Source organism: Corvus moneduloides, chromosome 2 (assembly GCF_009650955.1).
Source record: "Corvus moneduloides isolate bCorMon1 chromosome 2, bCorMon1.pri, whole genome shotgun sequence".
In the NCBI taxonomy this organism is placed as follows: Eukaryota; Metazoa; Chordata; class Aves; order Passeriformes; family Corvidae; genus Corvus; species Corvus moneduloides.
This window is the reverse complement of record NC_045477.1, coordinates 118,239,106-118,263,668: the sequence shown is the minus strand read 5'-3', so window position 1 is coordinate 118,263,668 and position 24,563 is coordinate 118,239,106. Positions and strand designations below refer to the sequence as shown.

At 39.4% G+C, this 24,563-nt stretch overlaps 1 protein-coding gene across 1 annotated transcript in view; it reads left to right on the top strand.

Moving 5' to 3' along the window:
- PDXK (pyridoxal kinase) overlaps nt 1-24,563 on the top strand; it is a 45,526-nt gene that overhangs the window by 4,871 nt on the left and 16,092 nt on the right. Inside the window, exons 2-4 of the mRNA XM_032101009.1 lie at nt 13,389-13,443; nt 19,720-19,824; nt 22,792-22,875. Coding sequence (XP_031956900.1) covers nt 13,389-13,443; nt 19,720-19,824; nt 22,792-22,875 — 244 coding nt within the window. The remainder of the gene's footprint in view (nt 1-13,388; nt 13,444-19,719; nt 19,825-22,791; nt 22,876-24,563) is intronic.

Here is a 24,563-nt window from a genome sequence, read left to right as displayed (position 1 = left end):
TAAAGCTGCAAAAAGCAGTATAAAATGCATTAAAAGTTATTGTGCAATGTGTGTACTGGGCCAGTTGACCAGTTGGCATTTTAAGTTTTTAAAAAATATGATTATAAATATTTAGAATGATTGATGATTATGATAATTTGCTGACTTCTTCATAGTAAATTGTGAAAGTTTGAATGGTGCAGGTGCATATACTGGTATTTGATACAGTAGTTACCCTGGAGTGTGTGTAGTGATGTGTAGTGAACAAATAATTTTTGACATAAATGTAATCTTTTCATCTATCTCAACACAGCAAAAGGAAAAGATGAGGAGGATCCCATTTGGTGTCTACAGTACATGCAAATATTTGACTTGAGAGGAAGCAAAAATACTTTACCCTGATTCACCCACTGTCTTTGGAAGAAAAATTGAGTTGTCAAGAAATTGCAAATCTTATTAAAAGACTGGAAAGCCTTGCCTAGAGGTGGATTTGCACTGTTTGTGTGGGGAATATAATGTACTCAGAGACTCAGTAGCAAGTGTTTACTTGCTTAGGGCATTTTTGTATTAGGAATGGCCTTAGTTTCTGTCTGTAAGTCTTAGAGGGTTTTTTTAATTCTTCCAGTAGTTGATGTCATATTTCTGCTCTGGATGAAACAGTTGAGAGCATATATTTCTGTGTATAAACAAACAGGGACAGATAACAGTGAATAGTGATCAGGTTTCTGGGGAGAGAAAAAGGGCTTCAAGTTAAAGTTAATTCCATGTTAAAATGTATGGAAATGTATTAAAAACAAAAGTATAGTTTGAAATAATAAAACAAATTTTTAATTGTATATATGTGAATTGTACAAAGGTACACCTGAGAAAAACGGGGGACATAAAAAGTCACTGATAGATCTCTAAAATGTCCCTTTAAGTAAACTGTTGTCTTTTACTATTCACTTTTTCTATTTATATCCAAAAAATGATGGTCACTTTTCCTTGAAAAGCATATTTAGTCATTTTAGATAAGGGATACAGCATTATCCATGGCTGACTGAACACATACCAGGCAGGTATTTTCAGCTTCTTTAGTCTGAATGAATGCAAATGGAAGTTCCACTTCAGTTGCTCGTGTTGTATGGAAAACAGGCTGGAGTTGGTGAGGCAAGGTTAATGTGAGGAGCTGGACATTAGTCCTGGGACATAAAATGTCCATTCTTCTGAAATTACTATATGCAGTAGAGTGTGCAGCTGCACAGTAATATATACAGAGGAGAAAAAATATGTATATGATGAGCATAATGTTTGAAACATGCCAAGGAGGTCTGTGCTGATAGATAATATGAGCCCCAGGAGAAGCCAGACTAGTTCATCATCTTGTGGCTTGGCAGCAGTGAGGTGACTTATCATAGCTAAAAAAATACTACTGTGCTGAACTACCTGAAATTTTTCAAGCCTTTGTTCAGGACTCGTATTTGTTCATGTTAATTCATCCGTGACACCTCTGAGCTCCAGTTCCCTTAACATCTGGAACAATTATCCATAGAGCAGGAGAGCAAACTGAGATACCAGAACCTCTTCTGTGGTTCATTTAAAAACAAAACAAACTTCTCTTCACCCTCTGTCATCCTTTGTAAATTTTAAGCATATGGCATAGTTTGGGCTGAGTAGAAATCCTTGCATGGTGATTTAACTTTGCTGTCTTGGGAATGCAAACACCTCGTGCCAGCTGGATGTGTGGGATTGAGGAGGTGCTAGAGCACACACTGGAAAATGGAAAGTCTCTCCCCTGTGGCAAAACAAAAGCTGGAGAGCTGCTTTCTGATCTGTGGATGCAGTGGGTCCCAAAACCAGCAGTAAATGGTTTTCCTGACCTGCAGAACTCTTCCAGTCTGGCCACAACTATTCCCCTTCTCCCCACTGCGGGGTCCAGTCATGTTTTACCTCTCAGAAGAGGAACTGTGTGGAAATCTCCTGCAAGGATGGCACAGCTATCAGTGACATTAATAAGCTGAAGGGAGGAATCCATGACAGCCTTCAAGAACAGTATGCATTGAAAACATCCAAGGAAGTGCAGTGCTGGTCTGTCCCACAATATCAGAATACAACAACATTTTTTCTCTTGCTTCATTTGGTAGATCACTAGCCAATAAAGCCATACTTTCATATTCCCTTTATTGTTAATACTAAATTATTTGTTTTCTTCCTGAATTTTGCCACATTTATCATAGCTGCTCTATATGGTAATTCTGTCTCCACCTTCTCTAAGGGGAAAGAAAAACAAAGTAAGTTACAACAGAAAAAAATCATTGGCAAATTCTCAAAATTCAATACTGATTTGCAGAATTGTACACTGGAGCTTATGGTCATGTATTTAGTAAAATCTGGCCTAAATCTAAACAAATTAAATATATGTATATTTTATAAATCTGTGTATCTTCATGTATTTTATGACATTTGTTTTGGGTGATGAGTACTATTGAACAAGGTTACAGTGAAGGAAAGTCTTTTTCCATCTGTCTTCTCTGTGTTACTCTCATTTTTCTGGCAGGATACAGCCCCTGTCTCACAGGGGTGAGCACCACACTATCTGTGAGAAATTATCAACACAACTCTGAGCATTTAACAAAAATGAAAACAAAAGTTTTTTTAAAACCCAGCTGTTTTGTTCTCACTGGAGATAATGGAAGTAACATTGTGCCTCTGCCCATTCATACCACAACCAAACAAATACAGGGCAAGCTAGTGTTTAAATTTGAGAAGTTTTATATTGTCACCTGTCGTGTAGGGTACTGAAATCTGCTGGTTTCAGTAGAGAAGCCAGATTGAGAAGCACTTGCTCTGGCCTTACCCCTGCCAGCTGGTCCTTCCACCTGCACTATTTTGTGTCCACTTCAGTGCTCCAAGGAAAGTCATTTTGTGAGGCCATGTGGTAAACTGCTCTGAGAAGCCATCCAGGTTATAAATGACTTGGCAAAAATGGAAGAGAAGAGAGTGAGTGTTTATTTTGAGAGCCAATATCCTGATTCAGTTCCCTAACATAGCCCCACAGACAGCTCTTTTGGCATAGCTGAAGTGCCAGGGCAGGAGCAAGCCCCAGGCTCCTGCACCTGGCATCTGCTGAAGGAAACATTTTTCAGAGTACTCTTCCCTAAGATATCTGCTAATTCTGAAGGAAGGGGGGAGACATCCGTCCTCCAGAAGCTTCATTCTTCCCATGTGTGGCCTTGGTCTGATGTTCACATACTGTGGCACCTCCTTCAGGGAGCTGTTTCCTGTTCTGTTTCTCCAAGTATCTCTTACCATGCAATTGAACATCTAAACCTGTGGTGGGAGAGTGGGATCCATTCACAGTCTGCCTAAGAAGTCCACATAAAGCCTGTGCTGGATAAAACAAATTTCTCTCTTGTAGGGTAACTCCACCTTAGATGTACAAAATGTGCTTGCCCACACCTTGCTGATGGACTAGTGGTTAGGGACCTGGCTAGCCAAAATATGAACAGCAGGACTAAAAATAAAGTAAAAATCAGAGGAAAAGAATGTGCTGTGGGATCCTCCCCCCCCCATTTCATTCACTAAAATAAAAGAGATAATTTCCACGCCTGTTGAACCTGTTGCTGCTGTCTGTGTCTGCCTCTCCTCAGTGTTTGCAAACTTTCTCGTGTAGCACTGCAGGATTCCAGCTGGCAGGAGTTTGCAGTGACAGTATGGTGTTTTTGTCAAATTACATCCAAGTGTAGAAGGAAGCAGCATGAAGATGATAAATCTGAAATCTGCAGTGAACCTACTTCTCCGTCTGAAATCAGCATCCGAAGTCACTGGTACCTAACAGTAAACAGCGTCAGGTGGAATTTGTTTCTTGGTTGGAAGGCAGGCAGACACCCACAGCACCACGTCGTTCTGCTATTTTTATGTTCGTCCTTTAGTGGGAAGAACGAACAGGAAAACAGCAGCAGAAACAAGTTTTTTCTTGTTTTTCACTGGCCTTAACCTTTAAAAATGGATGTCTTGCAGATCCATCACTTAATACTACTCCAGATGGCAGGAATGGCCTCCTGCCCATAGGAAGGTCAATAGAGCAGCTCTACCACAAATCTTTTGACCCTGCAGGCATCTGGATCCTGATCTGTTGTGATGCAGGGAGTAGTGCTGAGTGTGTGTCTTGCAGGCACAAGAGGCTGTTTGTTGAGTAGCCTATGGAAAAATGGTCATGATGTAGGACAAGAAATTTCTTTGTGCTGGACATAATGCCTGAGAGGGAATTTTGATAAAGGCATATGTTTTGTGTGATCTGAGTATCCTGCATTGAACAGTTAGTAGTGCATGTCAATCAGTCTGTCCAGGTGCAAAGAAAAATTAGTGACCTGGTTGTATTTGCTCTGAAGTATTCCTGTGTCTCCAAAGCTTATTTGGAAAAGCATCTTTAAGGCATTACTGGTAAATCTTGAATTTGGCCTAATTATGATTCAGGTAAGTACTTCCATTGCAAGCCTTTTCAGAAAAATCAATAAATTATTTGAAAACAGATTCACTGCAGTCTCAGGCTGTTCTAGTCTTTTCTATTCAGATGGTCATGATATTACAGCTAGATCAGCCCATCAGCAAATTCTCAGTGAGTACCAATTTTGCCAGAGCACTGTGACAAAAATTGTAGTCTGCTCTGGCAGAAGAGAGAGGATTTGTTTTCTGCTCCAGTCTTTACAATGTCCTCTGTGGTGTCCAATGCTGAAGTCAACTTACAAATCCTGAAAATTGGTATGCAGTTGATCAGTGGTAAAAAAAAGGAGTGTCATTCAAGAAGGAAGCCCTGTTCCAGTGCCCAACCACACTTTGGGGGAAGAACCTTTTCCTGATATCCAACCTAAACCTCCACTGACACAGCTTCAGGCCATTCCCTCAGGTCTTGTCACTGTCACCACAGAGAGGAGATCAGTGCCTGCCCCTCCTCTGCCCCTCATGAGGAACTTGTGACTGCACTGAGGTCTCCCCTCAGTCTCCTCCAGGCTGAACAACCCCAGCTCCTCATAAGGCTTCCCCTCCTGATCCTTCATAATCCTCATAGCCCTCCTTTGGATGCTCTCTAATAGTTTAATGTCTTTCTTACATTTTCTCAAGGTCATCTGGTGTATATTTTTACTGTCTGTTTTGTAATAGTCTGTTTGTAACCTCACAATTTGAAGTGGTCTGTTAATAAATCACCAATAACATGTCCAGCATCCCTGTCCCCAGTTTATTTGCTCTAGTATTTTTATCCTGGCACAATATCCCCAGTATCTTAGTGATTTTTCTTTGCAGTGCCTTGTCAAATGCTGCGTTAAAATACAGCTTAATTATATGTACAGAGTTCTCTTTAGATATTTGGTGTGCCTTATTAAAAGCTCAGAGGAAAAATAGATTGGGTTAGTCAATAGCAGTTTCAATTCAGTTTATCAGCCCACGCCAGCAATTATTCCTGCTACACTAATTGTCAGGACTTGCCTTTTCTTTTTCCCAAGTTCCTATTTCTCAAACTGAACTAGTGTTTTTACTTTTCTGCACTTTTCTGTATGTTTTTTTGGTTCAGCAGCAAATGGAAGGAGATGCAATTAAGTGAAAGAGCTGGCACACAGTGAGAGGCACAAGCTGCAACTGGGAAATTCTTCCTCCATTCCAAGTTAGTTTGATTAGAGAAATGCAGCCTTTTAAAACATGTTTCTCTGCCATCTCCAGAGGAATACAGTGGAGCAGTGATGTTCTTTGGAACTGCAGTGATGGCTGTGTGAGGTGAAGTTCCAAACTGTAGGACATTATTGCAAACAGCTTGTAATACAATGGATACATAGAGCAATTCATGGCCTGACACAGAGGCTTTCTTATTGGAAAGTATTGCTGCCATTACTTGGCAAAAAACACCCCAAACCTCTATTACCTCATTTGACAGAGTAATTTTAACTGTGGTAGTGAAATTAATTCTGTTAATGTCTTTCAATTAAGCTTGGCTTTTATATATATATATATATATACATAAAGTTGGAGGAATAGAATGGATTTGGTTTATGTGATACAGTAATTTTTTTTACACAAAGACAGGCGTTCCTGGCTAATTCAGTTTGTGGATTGTACCCATGCTCTGCTAAAAGTCAGCAATTTGGAGCCTTATCACAAGATTTTTTGAAAATTCCTCCTAAATTGTGTGTAGTTAGTCTTGGTAACCCCCATGGTTTACGTACGTCTTTGTGCTATAAAAATTTGTCCTTTGACTGATGCCACAGTTGAGATAAACCTCACAGGGTGTTAATAAAACTATCAGGGCAGGGGGGAATATTTGTATTTTCTGTGTTTGTACATATTTGAGATGCAGGATTTGCTCTTAAATATTCACTTGTTTTTTGAAATGCTGCTGGGTGCCTTAAATGATATAAATCAAAGTACTCCCCAGTGCTTGGAAAGTTTGACAGGCTTTTGAAGCTGAGGACTTTTTTTTTCTTTCTGTGGAGCCCCATGGCTTGTCATGTGCTGCCATTATTTTTTAAAAATTAGACACAACTTCATGGTGTGATGATTAGAGGATTGGATCAACTCTCTTACAAGCACAGGCTGAGAGATCTGGGTGGTTTTGATTCATTTGATGATGTGTGTTATAATTGTTGCTTTTTTTAGTATTTACTCCTACTTTGCTCTAACTCATCAGTCTGTTACCATTTGTTGGCACAAAGGACAGGACATGCCTGGCTAGGATGTTTCATCATTTGAATATTAATTAGAAAAAGAGTCGTCCTTTTTCCATAAAAGTTTTACTTGCAAAAAAAGTATCTTGCTATGAAGCAGAAGAGCTGAGGTGCAAGGAAGTTAAGTGTTAGAATATAAGGCTGCATTTGTTTTGAGGAGAACTGGATGCATGAAAGCCAAAGGTTTTCTTCTCCTGGTTAGCAGAACCTTCTTCCTTCTTACTTTTTAACCATTTTTCTGTGCCATTTTCCTATCAAACTTTCCCTTAGAGATAAACTCATCTTTTAGAGTTGTGAGATTTTTACTGGTGTCAAATTTGTAGCTCAGATCATTAAAAAAACCCAAGGTGCCTTGTGTTCACAATAAAAGAATTTGTATGAATGACAGCTGAGCTTGATTTACAACTTCAGCTACTGATACTTTCCTGGATTTGTGGTTTAGAAACTGTTTGGTTTGGGGACTCATCTGAGAAAATTGGTTTTGATATGTTCTGGTATGGTAAAGTTAATGTTTTCCAAAATTAAGAACTTTGAAGGAGCTGGAGAGTTTGGATGGAGGTCTTGGCTTTATTCCACGAAGTATAGATAGCAACCTATGAACATATATCAGGAACATAAATACTATGGAAGAAACACATACACAGGTCTACACAGTCTGGTTTTATACAGACTTTGGGGTTTTTCTCTTCTTACCCTGTTCTGTTTATTTTTCCCTCTGCCTTTTCCTCATTCCAGATTTTTCCTCTAACGTGAGCTGCATTACTGCTTTGTGGTTTTAATTTCAAACCTTAAAATGAAATGCCACTGGAGGCACAAAGCCAGTGCCCTAAGAGGGCAATATATACCGGTCATGTTGCAGAGTAGAGAGGTGGTTTTAATTGAATTTCATTCTTGCAGAACTAGGTCATTGTTCTCTAAGGTTGTTTAAATTAAGTACAAACTAAAGCATTCTAGTTAAATTGGTCCACTGGCCATTTAACAGCAAAGGATATATTATCTTTACTGTCAAAGCTGGCGTAGTTAATAGTGTAAACACAGAGTACCCCTGGGCTTTATCCTTAGAACCAGAACTTTAGGATGGGGAGCCGCTGGTGATATTTTGTGTGATTTTACACATGGAGTTCCACAATGGATAAAGCTGAGGTTTTTGTATGTAATTGTGTCACTGGATGATGGAATGACCCAGGCTGGAAGGGACCTCAGGAGCCTCTGGCTCAAAGCTTGGGCAGCACTAAGTTCAGCCCAGGCTGCTCAAGGGTTTCGCCCTCCTTGGGTCTTGAAAACCTCCAAGGATGGCAATCCCACAGCATCTCAGCCCCCTCTGAGCCCCCTTTCTCTGAATATGTACATATCATGCGCTGGAAATTGGGATTTTTTTTGTTGTTGTTGTTTCTAATGTTTAGTACCCTGGAAACCACTAAAACATAGTTCAGTTCAGAAGCTTGTGTAATTCAAGTGACAGTTGTTCTCACACACTTAGAAGATATAAGACACTTCTTTTTAAAAAAACCCACCTTCTTTTTTCCTCCCCAAACTGCATACAAACAACAAAAAAAGGAGAATTTCTTGAGTACTACAAAGTGACACTTTTGAAAATATACTTCTTTCTCTTGAGGGAGCATAGTAAAGCTGCAATACAAATTTTAAACAGAAGCAGTTCAGTAACAGCTTTTCACATTTCTGAGAGTAAATAAAATTATTAAATGAGAATTTATATTAATATTTACTCTGAGGCAGAGCTGATCTTTGAAGTTAACAGTTTTCTGACTCTAGAGGTGTTAATAATCAGATACCAAATAGGATTAGGAGGTAGAAATGAGTACTTTTATTTGTCTCCAGACCATTGGTACATTATGTAGATTACACAAATATAAACATAAAGGTTGGCAATCATTAAAACAGAATTTCAGATGTTGCATTTGCTTCAAAATCTTCCTGCTCATTTCTCTGTTGCTACACTCACAATTTTCCATACTGTGAAATGGTTTTCTTCTTGTTTTTCGACCTCCCCTTTACGTAACAACTGAGGCTCTCCTCTGGAATGTATGATTTTAATATTTGATTTCTAACAATTTTAGGCACTGGTTTGTTGTGGTGAAGAAGTAACATGTTTCAGTGTATGCGTGGTTGAAATATTTTCTGGAAGGAAGGGGAAGACTGTAAATTTTAAACAAAGGTTAAATTAATGCAGTAGCACAGTCCAAAGGATTGCATGGTTAGAGGTGAACCCTAACTGAGATCCAGCTGTTTATGTAACTTACCCAACTCAAGACATTTTCTGTCTGTCTAGACCTTTAGGTTGCTCTACCAGTGAAACAACTGGTGTCTCTTGTAAAATTTTAGTCCTGTTGGAGACCCATTTCTTGAATTTTTATTTGTGGCTTCATGGCTGGATATAAGTTTAAATTACTTCTCTGCTTTTAGGAAAACTAGGCTGTCCATCCTCTTTTCCAAAAGAGCCAACACCTTTAGAGGTTGTCCATGTATTTTGAAGTCTCTTCCTTTCTTGTGTGCTGATTTTTCCCTTGAATATTTGCTATTTTGAAGAGGTGCATTTGGATGGTTCTCTAGACCACGTCCCTGCCCAGGTCTCACTTTCTATTTGCAAGGCTGGGAAAGCTCTTGGAGGAAGAACTGAATTGACATTTGTCCCTTTCCTTCGATTACCTGTGATGAAGAACTCAGCTGAAGTTGGTGTCATGCATAATGTGCTTCATGCTGGCTGTTTCTTCTAATGCATTCTGCTCTGGTGTGCATACTTGGATTTAATCTTGCAAATATTTTTCTGAAATGTGTCTCTCAGATCTGCCAGCTGTGCCTTCCAAACGCAGAACTCCTCCAGTTTTAATGTTTCGTGATTTAATTTTAGAAGTGTAACAGTTCTGCCTCCTTTGCTTGAAGATACTTAGAAAATATATTAAATTTGCCCATTTTCCTCTGAGATTTCAATTGCAAATATCACTGAATGATGTGATCCAGGCAACTATGGTTTGGGTCTTAAGATGAACAACATTTGACATGTGCTTAGACTGTGGGCTGAGAGATTTAGGATGGACTCAGTCATCTTTTTCCTTTGAAGAGCGCTTATCATCCTTACCCAAACTGGCTCTGGGTTTAGATTTGCCCAAGATTTCCAGTTCTGTGGGCAAATGATGCTTACACAGCATGACAGCAGAGCATGGAAACTTGGAATTGTTCTCTCCTGGAGGGTCTGTAGGACAGCAGATGATCCAAATCAGAGGATGGTGGCAGTGTAGGGGATGTGTGTCCCTGGCAGCTGGAGCCCTTGGACACTTGCAGTGTCTGATGTCACCTACATTTCTAAAACCAGGGGCAGCAATATCACCACAGGACCCTTGCTGTGAGGGGCAGGGGAGGTAGCAGAGGTATGGAGTAAAGCTGGTATAGAGAAGCAAAAATTAAACATTGAAGTGCATTTCTTAGTACGCTCAGTCCTGATGCTGATCAAATATGATCTGAAGGCTCTTGTTCTGCCACAGGCAAAATCCAAGTGGGGTGAGTCCCTCAGTTTATTTACACAGAGGTACAAGGAACACAAATGTGTGTACACAAGCAAGAAATTTTATATACTGAGTTTAGTCCTGTTTTGAATTTTTACTTTCTGATAGTTTTCTGAAGAAAAGGTTGATTCTTGCTGGTTTATGACAGTAGAAAAATTGTTGATATTGTACTAAATACGTATTTTCAGGTCATAGTTGCTACTTTTGTGTGCAAATGGGAGAGATTGAGTCTTTTTTGGTATGGTTTATCTGATTCAATTCATTTGCTCTGATCGCAGTTTTCTAGGTCTGTACATACAAAAATAATGTATTTCTGATTAGTTAACTTTCACTTAAGATTTATTTAACCTCTGGTTTGAGTAGAAATTCTTAATGAATTAAAAAAACCCTCTCAAAATCAGTGCTTTTAGTTGGCTTTGCCCAAGAAATTGAAAGTATGAATATGTATCAAAAAGGTTTAACAAGACTTCTTTTGAACACAGCTCCCCTTGTAAGCAAGAAAAGTGTCCATCATTCAGTGCCTCAGAAACTGCCTCTGGCATCCTTTAGATGTGAAGGATGACAGTCACTAACACTGGTTTTTAACTGTTGGTTGGAGGAAGGAAACACCACTTCCTTATCTGCCATGAATGATCAGATTATTAAAATGAACTATGCAAACCAAAATAGAGACACAGTTTTTTCTGTAGCCCTAGAAGACGTGACTGCTGTGAAAAGCTGCTTTTTGGACCTCAGTCCTGTTTTCAAGTCGTCTTCTGGTGACTAAATTCCATGGGACTTTTCAATGCAGTTTGCCTTGGAAATGTACACAACCTGGCTTAACATGACTTTAGCATTCTTTTTGATTATTCTACTACTAACCTTTATAAAAGGAAATGCATTGGAGTAACCGTTATTTTGAGGGTTGAATCAGGTTTCAAAATTAGGTGTGTTAGACTTCAGTCATACATGTTAATTCAAAACAAAACTTTAGAGCAAATTTAGAAACTGTGACAGACTAGACTAACAGCAGTAAATGATTGTTATGGAGACCTTGAAAGGCTTTTTTTAGCTTGTTTTGATGAAAAAAGTCAGAATACCAAGGTCCCTTGCAGAATTTGCGCTGTCTGTGGTTTTTCATCCGCTCTCCAAAGCATTTTATTTACTGTTTTACCCAGTGTACAGCGAAGTTAACCTGGCTGTCTCCAAGAGAGTTGGCTTCCCTTGTACTTTTCCATCTTTTGGTTGAAGCAGATTAACTGGCCAAAACAAACCAAAAATCCCTAATTCTGTGGAAAACCTGGTTGAGAAATCAAATGATAACTAATGGTGGGGAGGACACTAAAGAAGGGCTGCTCTTTTTGGTGGCCATCATCTGGGACAGTGCTGCCCTGTGTTGTAGAGCTGCCTTCCCTGCAGCAGCTGTGCGTGCTCTCCTTCCCTAAAGCACTGAGAGTAAACCTGATTAGTCAGTAAATCACAGTAAGTGTGTTCTGTAGTCTCAGGGGTTAAGTAGTTGGAGAGACGTGATCTGAATGTTGCAGAGAAATGGATTAATTCACAATTGTTGCCAAGATACTTTAAGGAAATAACAACTTCGGTCTGTTCATTGCAGGGAGGGGAATTCATTTTGGGGTGACAGTCTGGTTAGAGGCTATATTCCCATTCATTTCCTTGAAGAGCATATCCAGACATGAAGGTTAAGGTCATAACAGTGTTGTCATGTTCTCAACTGTTCAGTTCCTGGGTCTTTAAAATAAAATCCACCAAGGTGAAATAAGAACCTGGGGGGAGTGTACGTGCTGAGCTTAATTTGAACCTGGTCAGGTTAAGGTAACTAACCCACCATTCTGTGTACCACTGATGCGAAATTACTTTGCTTTCTGGTGAGGAAGGAACAGAAACCTTTACTAAATATTGAAAAAAGAGATTTATTCTACGAAGATCTGTGTGGATGTGAGCTGTGAAACAACGGAAGTGTAGCGCCTGCAGGCAGAAGGAACGACCTGTCACAGCACGTAGCTCCATCTTGTAGCCAGGTATTGGAATAAAGGGCTTATCATAGGGAAAGTACAGGCACAGGGAAAGCCTAATGTCTGGCACCAGACACCCAAAAGGTTTTTAATCTATGCGAAGGAGTTGCCTTCACGACGAAAAAGGGAGAGGCGTGAGTCTCACTGGAAAACGTGACTGGAAAAGCTTTGTTCCCTCACTCCCCCCTCCCAGCAAATTGCCTGAAAGAGGATCATACACAGTGGTGCATCATTCCTGTTATCTCCCAGTATGACTCACTGAGCCATACATAGCAGCTCTTCTTTTGAGGAGATTTCTTACCCAGAGCAAGCTGGATGTGGAAACAAAGACTCGGCGTCAGACTGTTAATGTCACTTTTGCATTAGAATTCCGTGTGTGACACATAAAAATGTCTAAAAATGGCTTGACTACCAATGCCTGTGTGTATTAAACAGGTATTGTCAGGTTAAAAATCCTCATTAGTTGTCTCCTGCTTGGATGCTCTTATTTTGATAGTATTTATATATTTTTGGGCACAAGAATATATGTTGATTGCACTAGCAAATTATCGGATATTTCAGTGTTTGGATTGCTGGTAATGCAATGTAGCAGGTGGCTTTTGGAGCATGCTTTAGGCTCTTTTTATCCTGTGTTTTTTTCTCCCCTTTATTGCCCAATCATACCCCAAATTAATTCTCTGTGATTTCTTTCTGTTCTCTTTTAGTTGTAAAGAAACTGATTGTGACATCCAAGTCAGGCTTGTAATATTGATCCCTTTTAAGATCCTTCTGTTCTTCTTTTAGAAAAATCGTTTTTCTGGAATGCCAACAGCATCATCCCTCCATATTGTGCATTAATTTAGTACCTTGTACTTCTTTTCTTGCCAAGAAAGGCCAGCCAAGGCTTTCTTGAAGGTTTCAGTGCCTGCTGCTGGACCAGCCTCTGTGTCCTTATCCCCAGATGAACTCCAGCCTGAGGATCCAGAGCTGTTTTTCTGGTGCTGTTGCCAGCGGCACTTTTGTTCCCTGTTCATTGCTGTAGTAGAGCACTGGGCTGTTTGTTTATGTTGCATGTTTGTTGACTCAGCTCCCAAGATTTTGAAGTATGCACTGGGAAGCAAGGAGTTCTTCCCTGTGTTTTGGGATATGGGTAACGTATTAACGAAGCTGTGTTAGTAAAGAAATATTCCTGTGTTCTGTTACAGGTTTTGGGATTTGAAGTTGATACGGTGAACTCTGTCCAGTTTTCAAACCACACAGGTAAAATTTTACAGATACTACTCCACAGTCACTGAACTCACTCAGCACTCACCCATGACAGTGGAGAGGACATTGGTTTCATCTTTTCACTCACATTTTCACGATACAGGATGGAAATGTAATGTTCATGTTTTGATTCAAGTCTCTCAGAAGCCTGGATATGGGAGTAGGGCATTGATACAATGGATGTAGTAATGTCCTCTTCTGCCCTTCAGAATGGCTTTCTTTTGTTAGGCAGTAATCTAATTAACTCAGATAGTGAAATAACACAAATACAGCCATTTACACAGCCAGACTCCTAAGGGAGTCTTCACATGTTTTCAGTGAGTTATGCCCTGTGAGAGTCATAGTCCCATTACCAACCCAAACATCAAAAGAATACTGAGGTAGACCCAATGTTTCCTCTCTATGTGTCCAGCCAGATGGCTCTCAAGTATCCCAAAATTTCATCTTGGTGGGAAGAAGGGTGTTAATACATTTGGGTGTATTTTTATTGAAGCTCTAAGCCTGAATGCAATGCACTCACCTAAGACATTCAGACTTCCTAATACTCACAGTGCTAGAGGACTTTATTTCTTAAAAGAAAGCTGAAATTTATATTTATTTTAGCAATACCTTTCATCCGTAAAGGAGCTCCAAGTGACTTGCTATTTTTGGATCCCTGGAGACACATCTGCTGTCTTGGTGGCAGGTTGTTTGAGAGGAGAGTTACTCTAGATAGAGAAAATCTACAGGTGTCTTCAGAAAATAATCTGGGAGCAAATTCTGACTTTAACATCTTGGAAAAGAGCAAAAGTTGCTCCTGACTGAGAAAAAAGAAGGCAAAAGTTGAGGTATTTTTCTAGTATCTACAGGTACAGCTCTATTAGTAAACTACTAATTTTTGGAACAGAGATCAGTCTCTTACTCGGTTGAACTTCATGCAGCTTTCAAAAGGTTGTAAGATGCCTATCATAGAAGGAATTTAGTGCCACCTTGGGAAGAAGAAATTAATGTTTCAAAGGTAGCTTGAAAGCTACCTCTGCTTGTTGAGGAAAGGCACAAAAGGTAATAATTAAACAAGGGAACAAGGCCTTTCCTGGCTTAGGCAGAAATCTGCTTATTTTGCTTGTACCCTTTGGCACAGTACAAAGGTTCTCTTGTGTTTTTCAAAGATACTTCGATGTGACTTCTGTTTATTTAAAGAATGTACTTAGTTTTGGAGTTTGGGATTTTCTGTTGTTTGGTTTCAATAGCTGGGTAAAACTGTTGTAATCTTCCAGAAATTAAGCAATTTTCTCATGTCACATTACTCAGTGCTTGAAATGCATGAGTATGTGTTGTTTGTTGGCTTTCTGTTTCAACAGTAAATCAGCTTTATAGGGTGTTGAAAGAGCTTAATAGAGGTTTTATTGACCATAAACTGAATGTGTCTGAAGGTGGGAAAATTACATTACTAGTAGGGTGACCAGGTTCTTAAAACAAAAAAGAAAGAAGATTTTAAATTTGTTTTTAATAGTATCACAGCCAAGGAAAGGTGACCAGTGTTTCATTCAAGGTTTGGCAGACAGTGGAAGGAACGACAAATTAGTGGTTCCTCCTCCCACAAGAAGACCAAAATGAGCATCCCAAACCCAAAAATAGCTCAAATATGACAAGTCTTTAAAATACTGGAACTACTCCTGATGTTTAGGAATCACATTTTGCAGGTTTTTTTCCTATAATTTTGGGGTTTTTTTACTAAATCTGTTAAAAAATCCCAAAGTTTGCCACACAACCTCATGGTTTAGGGAAGCAGAGCTTGTGTCTGGCACTGTCCTGCAATACACAGGCATTGTGTGCTGGGTGAATGGATGAAGGGAACTTGATTTTCCTGTAAAAACAAAATTTTACAAGAACCATTTCTGTCATCATCATTAAAGCTGGAGGACAGACTCCTCCTTCAAAATCTAGCTGTGAACTTTAGTTTCTGAAAGAATGCCAGGGGAGCACAGGTAGAAGAATGTGTGGGGTTTTGGACGTGGTATTCTTTCTTTCCTTCTTTCCTTTTTTCCCTGTTTTTGAGTTTGGAATTAGCAGCGAATGAAATGCAGAGAGAATTTATGACTAACAGACTGGTGAATCATTATTGCTCTTTTTTTGCCCTGTCTATAAATTAGTAAGATACCACAGGCCTCTTTCTGCTGACTCCTGCTCAGAAAATTCAGCTTTCTTTAGTCTCTGATAATCCTGAAATTCAGAAAATGGGCTTTGAATCAGTGCCCCTGGGAGAACAGTTTGTCATGTTGCTTCGTGAGGAACTTTAGTGATTAGAGTGACTCACACTTGAGTGGCATCATGCTTCACATACAAATAAAAGAAGCTGTCATGCAGCCTGCAAAGACTGTGCTCTTTATCCTATATGAATATACTGTTTGCAGAAGCTTCTCCTCATCTGATGTGCAAAAAGAAAAATCTAGATTTATTTTTAATTGTCTAATTGATTTTTTTGGGGGTGCATTTTTAATTCTTCAGTGATGTCCAGTTTTGTTTCTCATTGGTAGGTTTATTTTAAGCAATAATGTGCTTACTCTGCCATCCAAATCCTACCTTTGAAACAGCTCCAGAACAAATAACCTGGGGTTTTTTCTGTTACTTTTCTTTTTATTCTTGAGCACTTTTGGCTTCCACTTCGTGGGTGGGTAGTAGGTGGTTGGGTTGGCTGGTAGGTTTAATACATGAGAAATTACAATTATGTCTTGGTGTGATTCTGCACAGTCTGCCTGCCCATGTGCAGTCACTCACCCCTGCAGGTGCAGGGCAGAAAGAAAAGCTCTCCACTCTTGCCTGACACTGGGAGCATTTCACTTCCACACTGTGACCAGCTGTAAAAAATCCAGTGGGGAATTTGGTACTGAGTTTCTGGTTTTATTGAAGGCCTCCTGGTAGCTACAGATGAGTCATGTGTTGAGAGCAGGTTGTCTGCTGGAGTTTGCAATGTGAATTTTGTGACACAGCTGGGCCCAGATTGCCTGTACGTCATGTGCCTTAAACACTAGAACTTTCTTCCTTTTTCCTGTGTGAAATTCTTGGTTACTGAAGCCACTTGGAATAGTTTTGCAGGGAGCACCACAGGAGGAACTCAAACCTCAGAACAGAATGTTCTGGGTTGGAAAACAAAGGAATCTTACATGCTATACCTAAATGGTAGCTTGTTTTGTTTTGCTGTTTGCTTGTTGTTTTTGATCAGCTGGGGTTTTTTTTTTCCCCTTCTGATGTGACTGCTACTTCCATTTTCTTCCTTCCTTGTTTTTAAAAGTAATTAAATACATTCCAAAGGAGGGAAAAAAAAGCAGAGGAAGGCAAGAAAGAAAAGCATGTAAATTCATCTTGGGTGCAGTATTAGCTGCCTCTCTTGGGTTTTTTTTTTTTAATTTTTTTTTAATTTTCATACAGTTGAATGAAGACATTTCCTTGGAGACTGGTAAATGTGTTCATCATTTTAGTGACATGGGGCATCATGTCTTACTTACTTTTCATTGCCTTATCTGCTAAAAGCAAATAGATAACATCTAATTTCAATAAAAGACCATAACATAGATAAGCAGAAGGGGCATAAGGTTGTTTAAGCATTTATGTTCATCTGTGTGTTTAAAATTATTACAGATTTGGGGGACTAATGCAGTCAGTCTGAACCAAATGGTGTTTTGGAGAGCTGTGTCATGATTTGCAGTGTTCTCTCTGCTCTCTCAGACCAGCACTGAGGAGAATTACTTGGTGGTTTTGTACCCAAAACAAGGAAGACTCAGCTTTCTTCCTTTTTATCTTTCTCCTTTCAAGATAGTCCTGCTTCCTGGGACCCCAAGGTATCCATCTTCCAGTTAGTGAAACCCTTTTTGACATGAGTGACTGGCTTTTTCTTCTGTGTGTCTGCTTTTTGGTGTTATATTCCACCAGGAAAGTAGGATAAATGCAGGGTCACGGGATTTTCCCCTTGTTTGTCATGTTACATGAAATTACCCTGGGGAAAGAGCATAGGGGGGGTTCCCATCTTGCTGCCAGTTTTGATTTGGTTTGATTCTTACATGAACATAATTCAGTTCCTACTGACATCACAGTTCTCTGCAGCTCCAGTGAAGGCATTCCCTTTTTTTTTCTTATGTCTCAATAGCTATGGCTTCCCTGAGAGCTTCCCTAAGGCTTTTTAACTCTGGCTGTCATGTAGTTAGGCTTTAGGTTATATTACACGTTACCAGGTGATAAAAAAGGTCCTCAGTGTGGAAGTCATTGTTACAGAGCTCAGACAGTGTCCCTACCCCATGTGGGTGACACCAGTTCCTGAGCTAAGCTGGGCTGCTGCCTAACGTTGAGTTTTCGTATTTATCTCTCTGCCTCAGTGGAGGATCAGTGTAACATAAACCCTGTGCATTGACCATTTAAGACAGCTTGACGTGGGAAGGTGAACTTTTGCTTAAATAGTGAATTTACAGGGTCTGTGTAGGAATGGCTCCTGAAAGTATCCAGGTTGTCTGTTGTTGTTTCTTGGCAATCTATCATAATTATTTTTATGGCCCTGTGTAAGATAAATGTCAGCATTTTTGCCTTGATTCTGGGTGAAAAGTGCACCCAGTCTCCTTGATGGCCACCGTGGAAGGAATCTGTTGTGTCCTTGTCCCTGTTCTGGCTTTGCAGTGCTGCAGAGACTGGGGAAGAGGAGAGGGCAGATTATTTCTCTGTGATGCTCCAGATGTGACAGAATAAACATCTGCATTTGTGTTAAACCAAATAATGGATTCAGGTGCAGTCAGAGGTTCTGCATACCCTTGGGGCTGGGCCTGTGCTGATGGGGGCTGCAATGAAACTACAGAAATCCCTCACTTCGACCCTTTCTTCACAGGGACTTTGTGAAAAGCATTTTCCTGGGAGGGAGTCGTGGTGGCTGATGTGAGTCAGGCCCCCAGCCAGCTGGCAGCGAGTCGTGTTTTAGAGGCTTGGCCTTTGTGAGCTGAGGAGAGCAAAATGATCCATCTGCTCACCATGCTGTGGGTGTATTTGCATTCATAAGAAGGAAAACTGAAAAATGTGCTTATCCCAGGCTCTAGGCACCTTTTGGCAGCCACTCTAATAAGTCAGTTTAGAGTGATAATCAAAGCCAACAGTTTTCATCACTGAATTTTCTAACTGCAAGAGCAGAAGTTAAACAAAATACCACTGTCTTTACACAGGGGAGGTATAGAAGAAGATACCTCATTAAGCTTTCCCTTTTCCTGATTCCAGTTAATAAAAAGATAAGCTCTTTAACAAACAGTGAATTTATGGAGATTGGAAGAGTTAAATTGTGAATGCCTAATCTAATATCCTGGAGGAAGCGCCATCCTTACATACAAGGGAGTGATTGGTGCCATCTAGATGGGGCAGGCTTTGATGACAAGGTGCAAGGTGCATTTACATTTTTCAACAAATATTTAGATTCTGTTAAGGGAGATACATTTTTTTCCTTGGAATTGGCTGCCATGGACCTTGGTCCACTGTAGGCTGAAATCAGTTGAGTTTATCGCAAGTAACTTCACCTTCCATCTGCTTCTCTCAGCTGAGTATATTTGCTTGCAATTCTTAGAGATCATTCAAGGATGAGAGTATATGGATATTGTTTATCTGTCTGTAGTGTCTTTCTGCTACTCATTTCCTCCTCCAGGATCCTCAGCACTAAAGCTGTGCTGTTTTTGGAAGAAAGTCTGTCAGATGACACTGTATGTTTAAAGAGCATCCATGGCAGTGTTCTGCTGTGGTCAGTCTGTGTGTGACATGCAGGTCCCAGCGAGTGCTGTATCTGATGGGTGCAGGCCTGTGTCCAAACAGATCTATAAGCCTGTTAGGATTGTCATCTAACTGCCAGTATTTCCTTTTTTTAATATATAGTACAAAATAACAAAAGTAGATTATACTGACGCCCTCCTCCACTAAAGTCGAAAATATACGTTTTTCCTCCTCCACACAGGAAAGGGATAGTTGCAAAAGCTCCATGGGAAATCTTGCAGGAGCCTGTGTGTGCTCAGCTTGATTTGCTGGTAAATGGACACTCTCAGACTGCAGTGTAGTCACTCCAGTTCCTTTGGGAGGCAGAGGTGCTAAGGAGAAGTTGGGCACATTAACTGTTCTGCTGACAGCAGCTTTCATTCGGCAGCAGCATTTCGCAGGAGAGGACGTGGCGATGCTTCCTGGTGCTGATGTTTGATGTGGTCCCTCCACGTGTATCATGTGTGTGATCTGAAATAGAAAATTCATCTCTTGAAAAATGACCTGGTGTTTGCTTTGCAGGCTATGCCCACTGGAAGGGTCAGGTGTTGAATTCAGATGAGCTTCATGAACTTTACGAAGGACTTAAGCTGAACAAGGTCAACCGGTACGATTATGTGCTCACAGGTGAGAAGAGCTTGTTCCCTGGAGTTCCCAGGAGATGTAAACACAAGTAAAGAGATGTAAAACATATCCCTCACTGCTGCAAACCAACCAGTTAAAATTTCACCTGTGTATTGTAGTCTGAACTGGCTCGTGCTGTTAAATTTGTAACAGCCAGAGTTCTCCAGCCTGGAGGTTGTAACTGGGTAGGTAAATTGATTCCCTTGTATAATTTACAGGTTTGTACAGGCCAGTCATGTACAGGCACACTTAATATTTTGGGAGTGCCTCTACTGGAACAATGGATGAGGAATATCAGAATATTATTTTTAAATTTATTAGGAAGACATGAGTTTAACCCTTTCTCCTAAGTCTGCAGTACTAGCACCCTGTGGTACTGCAGCATGATTTTATGAAAAGTTGTCTGTCCTTGATTTTTTTACTTGATCTTTAAGGCTTAGTGCTTTGTACACTGGGCAAAGTATGAATAGAGTTGGGTTTTGGTTTTGACTCTGTCATATATCTTGATTTTTTGCTCTTGTTACTGTGTAGGTCATCTGAGTGAATACAGTCCTACAGTGTTTTCCTTTGCTTGCACAGGGTGCAAAGTGTGCATAAATACAAGCTAGGAGAACTTCTTGTAGAATACTTTATAGAAAGGAGAGATTCTGCAAGAAGTTTTTATTAAAAATTGCTTCTCACCCAATTCCTGCTTCTCAAAAGTAGGTTACTGATCAGATTTCACCTCTGGTGTGCCTCTGGTTTGGATAACAGTATCAATTTCTTACAGCAGTGAACAGGGACTTTTTAAAGGTAGGCAGAAATACATCACCAGATTTGATTGATTTCATGGCTTCCACATGTAGGAAAGTTCTTTCTACACAGGGAAAATTGGAAATTTCAAGTGCTTGGATTATAACCCCAAAGCAGTCATTCTGGCTTGGAGGGTGTGGCATGCCCAAAGAGTTATTGTCAGCGTTTTTTCAAGGAATATCTCCAAAATAAAGAAGACTGAACAGCAAATAGATTTAACTAACATTAAGAAATTAATTTTGGCATAAGTGGGTTCTTTGTTATTGAGAAATAGACAAACACCTTTTCTTTCCTGGAAGGAACTCACAAAGAGGACATATCCAGGAAAAGAACACTGTATTGTAGGAATTTTCAGGAGATGTTAGTGTGCAAAAATTATAAATAATATTTGAGTATTCTTTTAGCTGAAATGTTACTTTTTTATTTCCCTTCCAACTGTTGGAAAAGACCTCTACACCTTTCCTATCACTGGCAAAATGGATATAAGAGATCAAAAATGGTAGAAGGAAAATAGAAATCTTCAGCAAAAAGGAATTTTGGAGAAAAAGGGAATATTTATTAATGTATCTTTTAAAATAGGGTATTTGTGTGTTGTTCACGTTTCTTTTAAATCTTATTTGCTGTAGCCATTTTCAGTATGGACAAAAAAAGGCATGGGTAGAAAGAGCAGTGATTTCTGAACATCTAATAACACTTTCTGTATTTTAGTCTTCAGCTGCACTGTGGCTGAACTTAAAATTCAGTATCTTTCATTCAGGACAAAAGTCAGATATTTCTCTTCAAATAGCCCTTCACTATAGTGCACAACTACTTTGTACCTCAAACAACCTGGGTATGAGTATTTAAACACTGAAAAGCAATTTATCAAAAGGTGGGATTTGACTGTTAATTGTCTGATGACTGTAGATATCTCAGCTGAGATTAAAATTACTGTTGTTAGGCCAATTATACAAAGTAACACTCCATGAGCTTTTTGTGACTGTTATTTGTAGATCTTGATGTATTTGTTTCATTTACAGTAAGACAGTCAAGGTAAGAGATAAATTCCAGTTCAGTGTAACTGTTTTAAACACCTCTGTCAATGCTGTTGATCAAACTCAGCCTTATTTTCCAGCCAGTCTGCCATCACAGGTCATTTAAAAAATAAAATCTTTGCTTGACTCTTTTGACTGATTATCAGCGTTTCATGGATAAAAACCAGCATTTTGGCAAAAAATCTTTTCCATTTCTCTGCAGCACCTAAGAACTGATCAATTTTGCAAGTTAAAAAAAAAAACAACTCCAAAATCTGCTTTTTGGGTGTACTTTAAAATATTTTATTAGAATGGACATTTCCAAGGACATTGAAAGATGCTACCTTGCTAAAAATAATAGTATTAAATCACAGAATTACAAAATATCCTGAGTTGGAAGGGACCCACAAGGATCATCAAGTCCAGCTCCCAACCCTGCACAGCACCATCCCCAAGAAATGAACTACAATAAATTAAAATCAAATTGATAATTAATGAATGTTGTAACTAAAGTTATACATAAATATATAAATTAAGAAGCAGCTATAAAATCTAAAAATTAATGGTTAAATAAGAATATTGTGATGCTAGCATTGTGATTGGGGCCTCGAAATACAGTAAAATATTTCCAGGTTATTTCACTGCTCAGCCTAAAAGATAGGAACTGTTTTGGTATTTTGGATATTGCTCTAAAATAGTCAAGGTTAAATCTCTGTTGCATTAATGTGTTGGACTCTTATCAGCATGAACATTAATAATAATAAAAAGTTGCTTCAAGCCAGAGTGTGAAGAAAGTATATGGAATTTAAAATGTTTACTGCATGAAAAATAGTATTGATCAAAATACTGTTTTTATCAAAAGGAATGTTTTTTCCTTCTAGCCTGACCTTTGTTTATTTATGTTCAGGCATTTTGAAGTTATATGAGTCTTTCATATACAACATTCTTAGTAAATGGATTTTTAAGGTTGTACTTGTAGTTGTGCAAGCACCGTCTGAATTTGTCTTCCAACCTATTATTCCTGAGTCAACTACTGAAATGCCTTTGTTCTAAAAATACTTTTATCCAAAGGATGAGAAGTATGCAGCATTCCTATCCAAAACTAAAAGCAGAAAAAATGTTCATGAGAATAGACTTCAAAGGTGTCTTTTTTATTTTCCCAAAGGGTATACAAGAGACACATCGTTTCTGGCAATGGTGGTGGATATTGTCCAGGAGCTGAAACAACAGAATTCTGACCTCGTGTATGGTAAGGATGTGCTTTATAATCCTTTCTGCTTCCTCACTGGGTATGCTCATCTTTTTCACATCTTAGGATGAATACACTGGTCTGATGTTATGCAGCATTTCTGGTCTGGCTGGAGCCAGCTGGGCTTCCAGTGATGTTTATTTCAGCTTTAGGTGTTGAGGGAGTTGGGTTTTTATCTTTCTGATTTGCTGCTTTTCAGTGTGTTTGTTGCATTATGCCATCCAGAGGAGAGTGTGCCTTGAGGACTGGTTGTCTGTATCCAGGAGAAGATAAAAATCCCAGCCAGCTGCTGCTGCTGATAGTTGAGAGGCTGTGTGTGCTGATAGCTGAAGCCTCTCCCTGATTTCCAAGTCAGCCAAAGCAGGACAGACTCTCCCATGTTGCCCTGCCATGGTTCCATGTAACATCCCAGAAATGTCCAACTTTGCCTCATAAATTCTGTGATTTACCTTAAACTCCAGGGCTTTTTAAGCTCTGGTGCTTTCTAATATTCCCTAAGACTACCCAGGGAGCAAAAGGCTCCAGCAGCTGTTGTCACTAACATATCATATCAGACTTCAACCTGTGAGGAAAGATTTGTTCTCTTCCCTTCCTTCCTCTCCCAAGTGTTTCAGGAATTTTGAACATAACCAGCATTGGCTTGAATTGAGCAAAAGCATTCAGAGTGACAGGGCAAAGTCAGTGAGGATTTAGTGGGATTAAAAGGTAAGAATGATGGTTTGAGCTGTCATCTTTAAGCTCAGTAAACAGTGTGGCCAGGAAGCATCTAGAATGATTGGCAGGATTTGCAGGCTGTTGTACTGAGCAGTGATACCTGCCTTAAAATTAACAAAGCATAGGTCTCATTTAGCAAAATACAGCAGAGAAATCTTGTCTGGGTTCTGTTACTTTTTAGCCTTTATTAACACTGTTCTGTTGTCAGGTTCTCCAGAGCATTGTGTGAAAGCTAAAGACTCAGTTGAAAGAGACGTCTCACTGTGTAGAACAGGAAGAAAGTGGTCAGGTGGTGAGATCACAGCGAGGCTTCTAAGATCCTGTATATTTAATAAATAGATTAGAACGTAAAGAAAATATTTTTAAAATGTAAAACAAGTTGCCCTCTTTTTACTCATAGAAACTTCCTGAAATACTGATTGGACGTTGATTTGTTATCTTTGGATATGTATTTCTTTTTGATCTTGCTTAAAGATCTTTTAATACAATGAACAATGTTCCTTTTTGAAGTGCAATGGTAGGCTGTTTCCATCCTCACTGAGGACACTTGGAATGTGTTGTTAATACTGCTGGTGATCCAGAACCTGTGCCAAACATGTGTTAATATCATTACACCAAGTATGACTCTATGTACTTTGGCATGAATTTTCTTATTGTTTCATTATAATAGTTCCTTTTTTTAATATACACACAGCATTTTGTTGTATACATTTGGCACGTATTTTTTTACACTGAAGTAAAAATAGAACACTTTTCAGAGCTGTTAGCTTCTCCCATGTTTCTCCCTGCCATACTACCATTCCAGACAACTTTTTAAGACACATGACCTACTCTTTCAGAATTGGCAGCCACCAAAGTTCAGTGTGCTACAAGAGCTGTGGGAGTGTGTAAGCTTTGAGGTGCTCAGTACTGTTCCATAGCCTAAATGTACCTGTTTTCTAAAATTTTCCCCTCCCTTCAGGGTCTTTATAACT